Source organism: Littorina saxatilis, linkage group LG4 (genome assembly GCF_037325665.1).
Source record: "Littorina saxatilis isolate snail1 linkage group LG4, US_GU_Lsax_2.0, whole genome shotgun sequence".
NCBI classification, from domain to species: Eukaryota; Metazoa; Mollusca; class Gastropoda; order Littorinimorpha; family Littorinidae; genus Littorina; species Littorina saxatilis.
This window is the reverse complement of record NC_090248.1, coordinates 18645058-18662982: the sequence shown is the minus strand read 5'-3', so window position 1 is coordinate 18662982 and position 17925 is coordinate 18645058. Positions and strand designations below refer to the sequence as shown.

Sequence of the window (17925 nt, the reverse complement as noted above, 5' to 3'; positions counted from 1 at the left end):
TAAAAATATAACTTAAAAGACACCCCAATTCAAGCCTGGCTTACTTGATTTCATAAAGATCTGTCAGTGTTATCAATTATTCTGTAATAAAAAAATAAAAAAATCAATAAGTGGTGTTCATTTTGCCCAGAAGCTTGGCAGTGACAGATTCAATATTATCATTTCCCCCTTCCTAAATCGTGGGCACTAAGTTGTTGTGACAAACGATAAAGTTAGTTGCCTTAGGCCTAAAACCATGTGGGGTCGCTTGTTTAGCAAAAGCGTGACTTCCCCTATTAGCCACCATGCAGCGACGCAGACGACACATCCAAAGCTCGTCTGCTACAAAACCAACGCCGTGTTTACGCGAAGCAACACGACAAAACCGCCGCCATTTCGACCAAAAAAGCGACAAGTCACCACAGGGGAGCCTTCTGATATGCGTTACACACCTGTCTTGTCAAAAGCCGAACATTGCGACACTGAAGACAAGCCAAGCAGAAGAAAGGCGAATTCGAAAGCTCTCGAGAGCAAGTGTGCGCTAACAGAAAAGACGGGCCACTCGCTGAGGAAAACAGAATATTGAAAATAGAAATGGTAACTTACGTTCCAAGGGTGTCTTTGAATTCATATTTTTTGCGTACGTCTCCATCCTTGGCGTGTTTCTTATCCGAATCGTGCTTTTTGCCAAACAGCGGCATGGTGACAAGTGCGGTGAGGGACTGGAGACACAGACGATAACATGAAATGTTTCCCCACACCCAAACAGCAGTCCACCATTCACTGCCAGTCACGTGATCTCGTGTAGAGGGCGCGCTCCGCGGTTGCATACGTAATTGGGCGAGAAGGAGGAAGCACGACGACGTCGCGTTGTTAGGAAACTATGGCAACCGCTGTTAGTGTTTAGCACTGTTCAAGTTGTGGTAGAATCATGTTTCTGTTGTCATGGTTGAGTGGAATTAGTGTATTGATGCAAATAACCGATGGAAGCCAACGAGCAACACCTCACGGTTTGGACCCGAAAAGCCGAACCAGTTCCATGATCGAGGGGGCGGGGCTAGTTTGGCCGAGGGACATTTGATGCGAGACGCGAAAGGAAATCAACACAGTGTTTCCTCGAACGCGGCTTGTAGGTTTTTATAGCAGTACATGTACTCTTTTTGAACGTGACGTTTTTCTTCAGAGAGAAAATCAACCGCGAATTTCGATTTATTTTATTTTAATTCTTTATAAATACAAGGTTTTCTATCACAGCACTTACATTATTTATGTTGTTTTGATGGGTTTTGTTTTCTTTAATTGCGCAGTAAACGATTGAACTCCGGCGAGAGAACATGTGGTATGAACATCGAGAAAGAACAGTTCCTGGATTAAAGGGCCCAGTATACCCCCCCCCCCCCCTATCCTCCTCTACTGATAAGACCCTGCTTGCTCACACGGCTTTCTAAACTGAGTATAACTCCATTTTGTTTTGTTTTTTAAAAAGAAGAAGAGTTTATTCATTGGGTTATAGTTCAACTGAAAGAAATAATGTTGCCGTCAGAAGGGCCATAACAAATGAACACTTTTTAACGTTCTCTTATTCGGAAACAAACATTTGGGCGGACTTATTTCAACCCCATTTTTAACTCCCTCCTCGGTTTAAAAAAAACTTATATTCTTAACTTAAGGCAGACTTAAAAGGTAGGTATCAGTAATAATCACTGTTGTGCGCGTGTTGATTGCTCATTTGCCTGAAAACTGTTTCTTGTTCTGGCAATGGTTATTCTTCAGTCAAATAGCCGCCTCTTCGCATTCAATGCGTCTGTTTGAAAATCAATAGCAGCAATTACCTGCGTAGTTTTATCTTGCAGTATACGTAACTAGAGTAACTCAATCCGTCCCGTGATGTGTGACGCAGTGTTGTACAACACAGACCTCGACCAACTCTCCGAAAACCGATGTTATTATTGTTTAAACATGTTTCTATTCAGTGTAGGGTCGATACTGGTATTCAACTGAAAATAGTGTCGTCTGTTTGCGTGGTTCTTTTCAGTCTGTTCTGTCGTACTTGTTTGTTTCATGAAAATATCATGTTTGCGTTAATGATCTCCTTGGATTTTGTGGTCATTTTCTTTTTTGTCTGTACTTTTTCTATTTTCTTCTTTACTCCCTCCTTTTTACATTTAGTCAAGTTTTGACTAAATGTTTTAACATAGAGGGGGAATCGAGACGAGGGTCGTGGTGTATGTGTGTCTGTGTGTGTGTCTGTGTGTGTGTGTGTCTCTGTGTGTGTGTGTAGAGCGATTCAGAGTAAACTACAGGACCGATCTTTATGAAATTTTACATGAGAGTTCCTGGGTATGATATCCCCAGACGTTTTTTTTCATTTTTTCGATAAATGTCTTTGATGACGTCATATCCGGCTTTTTGTAAAAGTTGAGGCGGCACTGTCACACCCTCATTTTTCAATCAAATTGATTGAAATTTTGGCCAAGCAATCTTCGACGAAGGCCGGACTTCGGTATTGCATTTCAGCTTGGTGGCTTAAAAATTAATTAATGACTTTGGTCATTAAAAATCTGAAAATTGTAAAAAAAAATTTTTTTTATAAAACGATCCAAATTTACGTTCATCTTATTTTTCATCATTTTCTGATTCCAAAAACATATAAATATGTTATATTTGGATTAAAAACAAGCTCTGAAAATTAAAAATATCAAAATTATGATCAAAATTAAATTTTCGAAATCAACTTAAAAACACTTTCATCTTATTCCTTGTCGGTTCCTGATTCCAAAAACATATAGATATGATATGTTTGGATTAAAAACACGCTCAGAAAGTTAGAACGAAGAGAGGTACAGAAAAGCGTGCTATCCTTCTCAGCGCAACTACTACCCCGCTCTTCTTGTCAATTTCACTGCCTTTGCCACGAGCGGTGGACTGACGATGCTACGAGTATTCGGTCTTGCTGAATAATTGCATTGCGTTCAGTTTCATTCTGTGAGTTCAACAGTTTGACTAAATGTTTTATTTTCGCCTTACGCGACTTGTTGATCCTCCTTTCTTTATATAACTCTATCTAAACACATGTCAGCTAACAGTCTTCGACATCTATAACCCCCCGGCCCCACCACCCCCCCCCCCCCCACCAGCACCTCCACCTCTTTTCGTTTTGTTCATTTTCTTCGTTTCTTGGACAGAGTTACTCAATACTGTTTTTACTAGAATCTCAAGAACTCGTGTGTGTGTGTGTGTGTGTGTGTGTGTGTGTGTGTGTGTGTGTGTGTGTGTGTGTGTGCGTGCGTGTGTGTGTGCGTGTGCGCGCCTACATGCGTGATTAAAAGTGTGTGTAAAAAAGAGACAGAGAGAGACAGAGAGAGAGACAGAGAGGGACAGAGAGTAAGGCATATGTGTGTGTGTGTGTGTGCAGGGCCGGACTAGGCTAAGATGAGGGGGGGGGGTTGCCAGTGGGGGTCAGGGGGCGAAGCCCCCTGAAGCTGATGGGTAGGTCATATTCTGAGATAGCAAAATGGTCGCTCCTTGCATGAAACGGCATAAAATGAACAATAATAAAAAATGTTTTAAATAAGTGAGGTACATGTTTAGGCTAGGGGGGGGGGGGGGGGTTGCGCAACCCCCATAACCCCCCCGGTAGTCCGGCCCTGGTGTGTGTGTGTACATGCATGATTAGAAGTGAGAGAGAGAGAGAAACTGAGAGAGAGAGAGATGTGTGTGTGCGCGCGCGCGTGTGTGTGTGTGTGTGTGCATGTGCGTGCCATCGGCGAAAAAAAAACTGAGTCAGAGAGACAAAGACAGGTAGAACAAGTCGCGTAAGGCGAAAATACAACATTTAGTCAAGTAGCTGTCGAACTCACAGAATGAAACTGAACGCAATGCAACGCAGCAAGACCGTATACTCGTAGCATCGTCAGTCCACCGCTCACGGCATAGGCAGTGAAATTGACAAGAAGAGCGGGGTAGTAGTTGCGCTGGGAAGGATAGCACGCTTTTCTGTACCTCTCTTCGTTTTAACTTTCTGAGCGTGTTTTTAATCCAAACATATCATATCTATATGTTTTTGGAATCAGAAACCGACAAGGAATAAGATGAAAGTGTTTTTAAATTGATTTGGAAAATTTAATTTTGATAATAATTTTTATATATTTAATTTTCAGAGCTTGTTTTTAATCCGAATATAACATATTTATATGTTTTTGGAATCAGCAAATGATGGAGAATAAGATAAACGTAAATTTGGTTCGTTTTATAAAAAATGTTGGTTTTTTTACAATTTTCAGATTTTTAATGACCAAAGTCATTAATTAATTTTTAAGCCACCACGCTGAAATGCAATACCGAAGTCCGGGCTTCGTCGAACATTACCCGACCAAAATTTCAACCAGTTTGGTTGAAAAATGAGGGCGTGACAGTGCCGCCTCAACTTTCACGAAAAGCCGGATATGACGTCATCAAAGACATTTATCAAAAAAATGAAAAAAACGTCTGAGGATATCATACCCAGGAACTCTCATGTCAAATTTCATAAAGATCGGTCCAGTAGTTTAGTCTGAATCGCTCTACACACACACACACAGACAGACACACACACACACACACACACGCACATACACCACGACCCTCGTCTCGATTCCCCCCTCTACGTTAAAACATTTAGTCAAAACTTGACTAAATGTAAAAAGGTGTGCCTGCGCGTGTGTGTGCGTTAGTGTGTGTATGAGTGTCTTAGTGTTAGTGTGTGTGTGTGTGTGTGTGTGTGTGTATAATTCTGTATGTGTGTTTGTGTGTGTGTGTGTGTGTAATTCTGTGTGTGTGTGTGTGTGTGTGTGTGTGTGTGTGTGTGTGTGTGTGTGTGTGTGTAATTCTGTGTGTGTTTATGTGCGTGTTTGTGTGTGCTTGCAGGCGTATGTGCTATCACACGTGTGTGTGTTTCTTCATAAACAGTCGAAACAAACCCTCAATGTGAGTTTCTTCTTAAAAGCTCCATACAATCCCTCGTTACACACGCACGCACGCGCACACAAACACACACGCGCGCGCACACACACACACGCACGCACACACACACACACACGTACGCACTGACGCACGCACACACAAACACACACACACAGACACATACACACACAGACACACACACACAAACATATACACACACACACACGTACGCACGCACACACACACACACACGTACGCACTGACGCACGCACACACACACACACACACACACACACACACACACACACACACACACACAAACATATACACGTACGCACGGTGAAGGTAATAATAAAAGGCAAGTGCGAAGAAAAGCATTTTGAAACACAGTTATATTTTTCTTGTTTGCCTGCTGCCTTTTATAAGCGTTTAGCGTGTTGTGTCCCTCATTCCATGTACCTCAGCTGCATCAATCTTGTTGTAATATAAAAATGATGCCGATGATTATGATAATGGCAATGATGACGTTGATGACGAGAACGAAGAAAATAACAACGAAATTTAACTGATGGTTTCGGTCCTCACGCGCATATGAACATATTTTAACATACGATAGTTTCTAGATGATTTGTCTGCCCTGGTTTACGTTATTATTGGAGAGAGAGAGAGAGAGAGAGAGAGAGAGAGAGAGAGAGAGAGAGAGAGAGAGAGAGAGAGAGAGAGAGAGAGAGAGAGAGAGAGAGAGACAGAGAGAGAGTGTGTGTGTGTGTCACCTATCTAAGGGACTCAAACCCTTTCAACATATCGGTTTTGTTGAACAAAAGTACAGCGAGTATGCTCCCCTGTGCCAGTTTGATACGCTGCTTAACAGAAATGCATTCCTTCCAATCTAATACACACAATCGCATACGGCGGGAGAGGGTATTAAACATCAGTGTAAGAAAAAACAACCCGAAGGAGGCAGACAATCGATATTGTCAGTTTGGCATAGACTATGTTTCCAAGTAAGTCTCTACTTAGCAAAATAATTATTGGAACACATTTCGCACCCCAACGAAAGCCTTAATTTCCGTGTCATTTCATTCAAACTTTCTATGCCATTTAAGGCACTTAACTTGGCTATCTGGAAGACTTTTCGGGTCAAAGACTTCATTTACAGGAATCACGTGACCGTCGCTTTAATAAGGGTAAATCGACCTGACCTAAACGTAAGGTACCAATTAACAAATTGAGAATAAGCAAAATTTGGTAACTTTTACATACGAGGACAAAGTCAAATGAACTATCTACTTTTTATTCTTTTTATTTTTTTTCATTTTTTTTTTTTAGCTGGCTTGCGTATTTCTTGTGTATGCCATTCTCACTGATGCAGATGAGATGTCCATCGCATGAGCTGTCAAAAACGGGAGTTTTTCGGGGGTTTATTTTGAGGGGTACAATGACAAAAAGCGCTGTATTTCATTCATGGTTGAGGGGTTGCGTTGAAACCTTCAAAATAATCATATTGCCTACATACTAGACATTCTTTGAGTGAAATTTCGTATCATTACTGGTATTTTTTCAGAAGTTATGCAATGTCCCGGAAAGAGTTGTAAAAGCCATCATAGGATTGTTACCTTACATCCCAAATATGCATGGCTTCGCATGCTTAGAGGCAACTTGAGAGACATGTACTGCGTCTCGAGCATGGTACATTGTTTATTAAAAGACACGGTAACTGGGGTGTTGACTGGTTAATTCAACTATTCGGTCAAGTAGCCGGCCTTTCTAAATCAGACCGGCTTTTTCAAGCACATCATCTACTCACTACTTCCATTGCTTATTCATAGCGTGGTGTTCTTATAATTTCAAGTGCGAATCAATTATACACATTCATTTTTCGGTTAACAACTTATGATGAAGTATGTTCTGGTATACAGGCTGTTCATTCCCGATGATGTGACCATTATGCTTCGGATGTTACATATCATCTTGCAAATTATAGAGAATTAATGTGTTTACCCACAAACACGACATGTATTGCTGTTGTCTTTTGTCAACAGATGTGTTGCACACTATTGGTACATATAACAATTGAGAACGAGAGAGAGAGAGAGAGAGAGAGAGAGCGAGAGAGAGAGAGACTCATTTCGCCCACTCTTTGTAGTAGCCGACTTGACGCTTTGCTTGCTTTCAACCTGTTAGGGGTGTCAACTCGCCGACGCGCACAGAGGAAAACTCATCTCTGTATTTTCCTTGCGGTGAAATCATGTTGAATTTGTGACGTTTTCGATCGGAACAAGAAAAAAATGAAGAAAAAACACCTAAAAAACACACCTGAGTTTTACCTCTACCTTTCAATGTCTCCTCCTCCAATAAGCAGCCACATTTCGCTTAACACCTCGATCTGAATTGATACCTACTTTCCCGACAATGTGACAAAAAATGATAACAAATAACATCTAACATAAAGCATAAAACAAAAACTGACTAGACTTGCTATAATTAACCTAGTTGATTTTTTCAGTTTTGCAGGGAACGGGAGGAATCCGTGTTTATATAGGCTTATACTATCTCTCTCTCTCTTCGTCTCTCTCTATCTCTCTCTCTCTCTCTCTCTCTCTCTCTCTCTCTCTCTCTCTCTCTCTCTCTCTCTCTCTCTCTCTCTCTCTCTGCCTGCATGTGTGTAGTTGTGTATGCGTGTGTGTGCGAGTGCACACACACACACACACACACACACACACACGGCACACACGCACGCACCCACACGCACACGCTCATACACACACCCACACACACACGCACGCACGCACACGCACACGCCATACACACACACACACACACACACACACACACACACACACGGAACGAGTAATGCCATTTCTGCTACTGCTGCTGCGACTCCTCCTCATTATTTCTGCTGCAGCCTAAAGAATCACTCATTGAACCAGCCCAGAAACAAGTAAACAACCAAGGCAAGCAACCGATCAGCCAAAACTAAACTAAACCGCAAACTACTCTGCGTGTCTCGAAACCAAACTTTTCAGTAGATCACGACAAGAACACACGTCGATCCTTGGTGTCCTAAATAATCTAGTTTAAACTAAACTGTGCCAAACAATTATTGCGACAACTGAAATTGATGCAAAAACCTCCCGTTATAGATTGCTCATACGATCGACACCTGCATCAGCAGGAATGGCATAACTCAAGAAATACGCAATATAGCTAAACAAAACAACTTGTTGTGGATGATTAATCAATTTGACTTTCTTTTCGTATGTAAAAGTTGCTAAGTTAAACCTATTCTGAATTTTACATCGATATCTTAATTGTTGCCTTACGTCATGTCGACTTTGGGGGTACCCTTGTGTGAGCGGCGATCACGTGACCCCTTTAAAAGAACTGTTTCGCCTGAAAAGTGTACCAGATAGCAAAGTGGAGTGCCTTAATTGGAATAGAAAGTTTGAATGAAATGACACGGTAATAATTATATGCTTTAGTTGGGGTACGAACGTTGTCGCAAAAATGTTTTTGCACAGTTTAGTTTAACCGTATGGTATTTCAGGGTCGTTGCGTGAACTCGGTTTGGATTTTTCTTCTTCTTTTTCAGTGTCATTATGTGGAGCATGTATGATGCAAGAACAAGAGTTAAAAACAGAATAGTTGCCACACATGCAGGGATTCCATTGACATATTCTGTCAACATGCCGAACTTTGTGGAAGGCCTTGCGTCCGCCCGCCACTACCAGAGTCATACGGTGAGCTTTAAAATTATTTTTACATATTCATTTGACGATATTTTGAAGTATGACAGAGCTAGACGTTTTTCAAACCGGTTTCATCCAAACCGCGGGAAGAATTGCTTGAGGGCAAAAACCGACCACTAAATTACAGCAGCAAGCAGAAGTTCATTAAGTAGAAGTAATCAACCACTGTTACTTGCAGACGACGCGCAGTAATACAAGCACAACAGGGACTGCTCTAAATTTCAAAACATGTCTAAACTTTCATATCAATTAATTGCTGCAAATTTGCCGAAGACAAGAAATGCTGGTAACATCCATAAAAACCATTGTTTCTTTTTCCTGATGAAGTCTTTATAACACTGTCATTGATTGCAGGTGAACTGAGTTTGAGACCGCATTGATTTGTAATGGTCATGATCGATGTGAATACGTTTTAGAATGACAATTTTCTACGAGTAAGACAAAACAAGTCATCAATATCGCATTCATTTTGATCTCACCACAAAGAGAGAAGCAATTTCTATAGGGCTTTTGTTATAAGAACAGAACAAAATAGATCTTCGGTACAATTAATTGGGATGGCACAAAGTATTTCTCTGTCGCATGTCCTAGATAGCTTGTCGCATGCGCAGTCGCTTGTCGCTAGTGGGATAGCTACAGAAAAGAGTTCGATGCCGTAGGTCCTAATTGTTTCACGGCATGGCTAGAGTATCTGTCGGCCATGCCGCCATTCTGCGGTAAACGCTAACACTTACGAGCATCACACCCTGGCATAATGTAACAATGTCCTTTCTTATTCAATGCTTTCTTCTCGGCCAAGTCTGGATAAACAAGGTGTGTACACTAGCACCGAGCAGCTGTTTCCTTTTGGAGCAAAACCATTGACAAAACTCTTGGAAAGAAAATCTTCTTACATTAGTACCTGCATTATAGGTAGCTACAACGGAAGGTCGGTGGACGCCTTTTCGCCCCCCCCCCCTTCCTTCCTTCCCCACCCCCTCTTCTCCCCCTCCTCTGAGTGTCTTCCAAAGCGCCTGATAAAGATATACAGGGTGGTCCAAAAAATGTAGACAGTTTTGCGTGCCTGTCATTTCTGCTACAGGGCTCCCACCTATTCTTTTTCACCTGGAATGTCTCACACAAGCATGAAAGTTTAGTAGGGCACAGTTTTTTCTTCTTTGCAACAGGCCTTATCGCTACGTGCCTATCTAAACATGTTGCGGTCACGCATGGCTGAGCATCGCTGTAGCACAGTTAATATCATTCCAAAAATATCAAGCGTTTTTACAGGCCTTGCAAATATACGTCGAGGGTTATACGCAAATGAAACTTTGGCAGTGTTTGTATCAATCATTAATTTTGTCTGTAAACATGCGAAATCATGATTTGTTCCGACGTATGTAAACAATCCTTTGACGGGTTTTAAAACTCTTTCCTGAAAATTCCATTACATCTAAACAAATACCAGCAACAATCCCACATATTACTCACAGTACGTACCGCAACACGGTGGCCTAGTGGTATGGCGTCCGCTCAGTGAGCGGGAGGTCGTGGGTTCGAAACCCGGCCGGGTGCTCCGCCTGGCTTCTGGCATTATGGGGTTAGTGCTAGGACTGGTTGGTCCGGTGTCAGAATAATGTGACTGGGTGAGACATGAAGCCTGTGCTGCGACTTCTGTCTTGTGTGTGGCGCACGTTAAATGTCAAAAGCAGCACCGCCCTGATATCACCCTTCGTGGTGGACTGGGCGTTAAGCAAACAAACAAACAAACAAACAAACTCACAGTACGTGTAATATTTAAGCATAATATCCTGCCTGCATGTTTCAAAACAATCCACTGGGTCATTGCAGAAATACAGCACTTTTTGTTATGGGACACCTCAACATTGACACAAAACCTCCCGTTTTTGACCGCTCATGCGATCGACACCTGCATCAGTAGGAATAGAACAACACACGAAATACGCAAGCTATAGCTAAACAAAACAACATGTTCTGGGTGGATGATTGATTTGACTTTCTCTACGTATGTAAAAGTTGCCAAGTTTTGCCTATTATGAGTTTTCGTCAATTTTTAATTGGTCCCTTCCGTTTATGTCACGTTGATTTTTGAGCGGCGGTCACGTGATCTATGTTAAAGAAATGTTTGATCCGGTGCCAGATAGTCAAGTATACGGCCTTCAATGGCATATAAAGTTTGAATGAAATGACACGGAAATAAATGCTTTAATTTGTGTGCGAAATTTGTCGCAATATTTTTTGTCCTTAGTTTATTTACACGGGAAGGAGCGTGCCTTCACGAATGTCTGCACTGCTACATGTTGCTGTATGTCTTCTTGCTCCTTCTGCACAAAAAACGAAGAACTATATATAACTGCCGTTTGACAACGGATCTGGGGGTAATTTTCCATCCCCGGCTCAAGTTCCTTGTGTGTAGATCTCTCGCCGGTGTAGCTGGGAGACTCCTGAGCGTGGTGCCCGTATCGTCTTGAAATGATCCCCGCTACTTGCTTGGCCTCATCTCTTACCCGTGCCTCAGATCAATAGCGCTGTGCTGGAATATTTTTGTAATCTACCCCTCCACCCTCCTCCTGTCCCATTTATCCTCCCTATTTTCAGTTTCTGTTTTTTGTTTTTATGTCTCTTTCTCTTGTATTTTGCTTGACTGTCTGTCTGTCTGTCTGTCCGTCTCTGTCTGTCTGTCTGTCCGCCTCTGCCGTCTGACTCTCTGTTTGTCTGTCTATCTCTCCAATCTCTCCCTCTCCCTCATCCCCCCTCTCTCTCTCTCTCTCTCTCTCTCTCTCTCTCGACCCCCCTCTCTGCCCCTCCACTCTCTGCTCCTTTGCTTTCCCCCTCAGTTTATCTATTTCTATGTCCGGCTCTGTTGACACAAGGTTCCTCTTTCTGCCCAGACAAACGGTGGTCAATTTCTGGCTGTCTGCTTGGCTGACTCTCTTGTTCTTTTTTAAGCCGCCATTAGTCTAATGGGGCTTACTGGATTTGCTCTGTCTGTTTGTTTGTTTGTTTGTTTGAGGCGGGCGGGCGATGTCTTTCAAACAAGTCGGGTAAGACTTGTATCTCTGGGTCAATGAGCTCTGACGCGTTCAGAGAAGAATCTGGAGTGACTTCCCTTGCCTCAGGCAAAACATTGCCGAAAGCAAGAATGCCAAGATGGAGAAACAGCGACCGGGCGAGAAGCGAAAATATTCTGAGCGATTGTTACCAGAGGAGAGGCGGCGATACCACCAGAAGATTCTAGAGATTGACGGGAATGATCCGTATGACATTCCAACCAGGTGCTGGTCAGCAAATCCGGACGATTTGCCAGAGCTGAGTTACATCAACATCGTAAACTATTTTGTGCTTGGCAAGAGTGCATACACATGTGAGCAGCTGAAAGCTTACAAAAGTTTGGATTCCTACCGACTTTTTGTCTCTGGCTGGGTGAGGGATGTCAAGTGCTACAGACCTGATGGCTGTCAGAACTCTGTCATTTCTGCAAAGGTAAGAATGTGCTTTCAGTATATAATGAATGAACGTGAGTGTTCTCTGTCTTGTGTTGCAGATTTCACAAGTTGCAGTTCAGGATATTGTGTTGAGGCTTTGTCTTTGATATATTCTTCGCTTCAGTTTGTATTCTGGACTACGACAAAAGCTGCAGATAGTCTTGAATATATTTTATATTTTCAAATAGCTTGCAAAATATTATATATATTTATAATGAGCTTCATGTTCATATTCAGTTAAAAATCTGTTGTTTACTTTTCATTGTTAAGGTTATTGTAATTGTAAAGCACATTATGTGCGTCTTAGAGTAATATTCATTCGATTGACCTAGCTGAATGCTGATTTGTGCGACCTTCAATTTATGTTTCAGGTTCTTCATTCACAACGCCTTAATGAACCAGCACTTTCTCCTTGGATCATCGCCACTTCTGATGGCAACATACTGTCAGCACACTGTACCTGCATGGCCGGAGTTGGAGAAACCTGCACACACGTCGGAGCATTGGCATTTGCTGTGAACACATGTACACACATACTAAGGAGCGAGCTACCTGCACTGGTGTCAAGGCTTATTGGAAGGTGCCTCAAGGTGTTCGCGGAGTCACACCTCTCCCTGCCTACTTGATCAACTTTTCGTCTTCTAAAGCGAAACAAACAAGCCTTTCCAAACTAGTTCATGACGAGAATGCAGTTGCGCCAGAAAGCCATCACCAGAAGTCACTGCACCAAGTGGAGGCACCCACTGTGCATGAAGTAAGAGCGTTATTTGCCACATTAAATACACAGGGCACTGCCAATGTTCTAAAAGTTCTGCCAGATTATTGTGACAAATTTGCAGCATAATTGCCTGCTGATCCTTCCATCGGTGCCCCCACAAGCCTTCGGACACTACGTGATCAAGTATGCAAGAACTTGAGTATGGAGGAGTTGCAACAGCATTGTCAGTCGATTCCGATAGACATCACGGACAGTGAAAGTGCAGCCCTGGAACAAGCAACTAGGCTGCAAGACAAAAGTTCGGCATGGTTTTCTGCAAGAGCAGTCCGGATCACTGCGTCCAACCTGCACGCAGTTTGCCATACAAACCCAACAAAACCGTCTCAGAGCCTCATTAGAAAGATCTGCTACCCAGAGCAACATGTTTTTACTTCTGCTGCAACCAACTGGGGGAAACAAAACGAGGGCACCGCTCTGCAGCATTACTTTGAGAAACAAAAAACAGTTCACACCAGCTTCTCTATGAAGCGTTCAGGATTAATTGTACACACAGACCATGCTTTTATGGGAGCATCTCCAGATGCCATGGTCAGCTGTGACTGTCATGGGTTAGGCTGTGTGGAGGTGAAATGTCCTTTCACCTTCAAGGAGTCAGCTGTTGAGTGTGCTGTGGCAGACCGCCATTTCTGTTTGGAATCTAACAGTGAGGGGGTGCTTTGTCTGCGCAAAGACCACCCATACTTTAGTCAAGTACAGTGCCAGATTTTTATGACCAGTTCCTCCTACTGAGATTTCATGGTGTGGACTACTGTGGATAAAGTTATTGTCCGAGTATTGCCTGACTGTGATTTTTGGGCAATGTATGTGGAGAAAGCTTTGAAAGTGTTCCGACTCGCAGTTCTTCCAGAGCTAGTTGGAAACTGGCTGGACAGAGAAGTTGAGCCTCTACAAGCAGTGGATGTGAACCAGGAGAAGCTGCAAACACCAGCCGTGAAACGCAGCAAGAAACAGTGACAATGCCAGACTCGCTTGCTCATGTGTGTGGGAAAACAAACATGTATGATTGTACACACAGAAAGTGGCAGTTGTAAAGTTGTAGAGAGGGAGAGAAAAGAGAGCATGTAATGTTTTAAATCACAGTTCACACTCACAGAGAAGTCATTAATTGTTCCATTCTTGTTTCATTTTATTCTTAAAGTAATCATGCAGAGATGTAGGCATACATTTTGATTTCAGATCACCGACCACAATACAAAATCAAGTGCTACAAGTATAAATTATAATGCAAAAAAGCGCACAGGTCTATTTATCATAATGAATAGTTAATGACTCACATGCCCACAGTATATGTTATTTCAATTTTGAACATTTAGTGAAAGAGTTCTTCTCTTCTCTTCACTTTGGCTTCATACCTGCAATACTGGTAGTGGTATGTTCAGTGTCGCTTGCAGTTGCATGTTATTGGTAGTTTAAATGTGTGCTCGCATTTCAAGTGTAGGCCATTTAATTTTGCAATCCTCCTTATCTTGTTTCCTGTGTAGAGCTATTTTGAGGTTAATCAGCATAATTCAACCTTTGTCAGTTGTGTCAATACATGTCACATTTATGCAAAATGATTTCAAAGTGTATGTTAATGTGGTGTGTGTGTGTGATAGAAAGAATGAAATCTGCTCTTGAATTGGAAGGAAATAGCAGCAGGTCAGCCGGATCATATACACATATTCAAATTCAAGATTCCATCCAGTGAAAACATGATAACAGAAAAAACTGTTGCTCCTGCTCTTGTGAGACACCTGAATCAGAATCAGATACAATACACCACAGTTTAATTAACACATTCTTTAAACAATTCCTTCATCTTTAAATTCAAGATTCCATCCATTGAAAACATAACAGAAAGACTATTGCTACTGCTCATGTGAGACACCTGAATCAGAATCAGATACAAAACACCACAGTTTAATTAACATATTCTCTAAACAATGCCTTCAGTTTACCAGGCTGTGTTTATGCAGCGTCACAGCAAGAATCACATGATACTAGTGCAAACATTGACAAGCCCAGATGATACAGTGACTATTTTGTCCAGTGTTACCACTTCTTCTCCTTCCCTTGCAAACAAAAGATCAGTCGGAATATCAGAGTTCAGAATTTTGTACTTTCCACAAAGAGTACCGATAACTCGCTCAACATGAATTCTCAGATTAGCTAGTTTGCGTGTTGACTCTATTTCATAAGCTGTGAGCTGACTCTTCCCTCTTGTAAAGGCAGGGATTTTCACTTGTGCACCTCTCATAGCCACTAGTTCATTAATGTCAAATCCCCTGTCAGCCAAAATCACATCATTTTGTACAATATTGTCTAGATACCCACTATTTGCAGTGATGTGCTTGTCACTTGTTCGCCCACCCCACCCTTTAGAAATAAAAGAAATATGGCCTTGAGGTGTAATTGATATTAGGTATTTAATTGTATTGTTGTGCTTGTAGTTTGACCAGGTGAGTGCACTAGCATCAACACTGGAGGGTCTCTCAATGAATATTTCAAAACAGTCAATAACGGACACTACTCTTTTCCATGGATAGGGAAGGAACTGTGGCGGTAAACTTGTCTTTATGCTTCGCCTGTCTGGCCAGAAAACAAGTGGCTGCAGTCTGTGGTACATGATATGCACAATCTCGTGAAAAACTTTGCTGGCAGTTGTTCTTGACACAGAAAAGATGTATGCCAGGTGTTGCAAGGGTGTGTTAAGGCGTATATATGCATGAATGTGAGCATGAGAGCTTGAAACTGTGTCAGTGCTCTGCGCGAGTGTGTTGGTAAATGCGGTGCAAGAAAATCAAATAATGTAACAAGTGTGAAGAAATTAGAAATCCCAGTAAAATATCGTACAGTGTCGTCATTGTCCCTCAAAGAATCAAGTGTCATTTTTTTCTTGGCAAGTTCGTCTTTAAGTTCCCGATGTTCTAGCACCAGCCTGTTTAGTTCATCCCGTAGCTGCTTTTCTTCATCTTTAGAAATCCAGGCAAAATTGTCATAGGTTTCAGTCTGGCAGTAAGTACCACCACAGTCACCTCTATCGGGAAGAGGAGCAGCCAGTTCTGCTGTATCCGAAGTACCTTCACCGTCGCCATCACCAGCATCCTCTGCTAAATTAGGGTAAGAAGGAGTTGACTCACTCCCCACAAGCTTCTTCCTCTCCTTGAGTCTCTGGTACCGTCCTTGTTGGCTGTCAGGCTGTGTCCCTGCACCATACCCAAGTTTCAAAGTAGGCGTCCACAGGGTTGATGGTTGCCCTGCAAAAAAAATCAAAGGCAAATGTATTGTAAATTATGGATTGGGAGTTATTTTAAAAATAAGTCACCCAAACAAAATGAATGAGTAAATCTAGACACAGATCTACCCTTTAAAACTGAACTATGAAGTTGTATTGATCAACAATCACCATTTATTGTTCAAATAAATTCTGATTATCAAATCCAAGTATTTCACACATATGGCATTCTCACAAGTCATGGTTTTGTGCAACCATGATTATGATGATAAGTTGTTATAGAGAATAAGTGTAAGACTGACACTCCCCGGTCAGTCATAGACTGCACTCAGTGCAGGACTGACCGACTGTCCGCTCACTACCATCACAACACAGCTTGCATAAAACATAGACTAACCAAGGCAGGTCAAGGTGTACAAAAGCATGAGTACTTACCATTGACAAAATGATCAGAGCACACGTATCTCCTAGCTGTTGATTCAAAGTTGAAATTCTTGAAAAGTTGATACAAGTCCATGTAAGCAAGCCAAAGAACATTTGTCGTGAAATTAATTGACGGATTGAGCTTCAAACTTAAAGGCACAGTAAGCCTCCCGTAAACCATCACAGAGCTCCCCGAGCGTCTACATATAGTACAAGCATACTTCCATTTGAACGCTCACCGAACGGGAACATCCTGGCTGCTTTCTGTCGAGCGTGAGAAATTTTCAAAGAATTTATTTTCGTGGACTTGGCCTCAACAGCAATGGCGCCTCGTTTTGGTGCTGGACGGCTGTTATGAATACCGGAATTCACGCCCGGACAGTAAGCCTCCCGTAAACCATCACAGATACTGTCAGGCTTTTACACACAGTACAAACACCCTTCCATTTGAACGCTCACCAAACGGGAACATCCTAGGTGCCCTACGTAAAGAGCGAGCAATTTTTAAAGAATTAATTTTGCAGATTGTCTCGAACACTTTTTGGACCCATCCTGAACTCAGGTCAAACATGAGTTACTTCCCTTCGGGTCTCATTCTATCGATGTAAACTGGCGATAGCCGTGAATCGATGATTATCAAAATGTTTTTGGACCGTGGTGCGTTTTTGCGCTAGACCTAACTTTTAAAATCTAAATAATAAATTGACAGCTTGTTACACAAACATTCTTGAATCATAAAAGAATTCTTTTTTCATCAAGACAAGATCAGTACAATTCGAAGTTGTGAAAGTTTGAAAAAAGAAAAGCCCGGAAGCAGGGTCACGCAAGGGTCGTAGCAGACGACGCCAGTTTATCAGTGCATATCGCCGTTCCTCTCAACAGTCAAAAGCCATCGCAAGAGTTCTTGTGAACCACAGCCGTTTGTTTCGTGCATAAAAACGTGCTAATGTAAATAGTCGCATTCAAATAACTAACTGACGACTACATTGTGAAAAAGGGAAACTGGATCACACGGGTTCACGATGGCTCAGGGGTAAGATAAACCACGCAAAAATAAATTCTTTGAAAATTGTTCGCTCTTTACGGAGGGCACCTAGGATGTTCTCAATCGGTGAGTGTTTAAATGAAAGGGTGTTTGTACTGTGTGTAAAAGCCTGACCGTATCTGTGATGGTTTACGGGAGGCTTACTGTGCCTTTAAGCATAATTAATTAATTTGGTTGTTCAATCGACGAAAATGCACCGAAAATGGCGTACGTTGTCAACCATGGGACATCATTTACACGAAAGAGTTGTCTCCCTTGTCTGATCATACGGATAATTCCTTCTTTGACCCATGGATGTAAACAAAATGCAT

General features: G+C 42.0%; 2 protein-coding genes across 2 annotated transcripts in view; one reads left to right on the top strand and one right to left on the bottom strand.

Annotated features, from left to right (window-relative positions):
• The window catches only part of LOC138964155 (calcium/calmodulin-dependent protein kinase type 1-like), a 99317-nt gene extending 98335 nt beyond the window's left edge, over window positions 1-982 (bottom strand). Inside the window, exon 1 of the mRNA XM_070336043.1 lies at window positions 586-982. Within this exon, the coding sequence (XP_070192144.1) occupies window positions 586-809 (224 nt within the window). The 5' untranslated portion in view covers window positions 810-982. The remainder of the gene's footprint in view (window positions 1-585) is intronic.
• Window positions 1-17925, top strand: part of LOC138964152 (RNA helicase Mov10l1-like) — a 269101-nt gene that overhangs the window by 136100 nt on the left and 115076 nt on the right. The gene's annotated exons all lie outside the window — the stretch shown is intronic.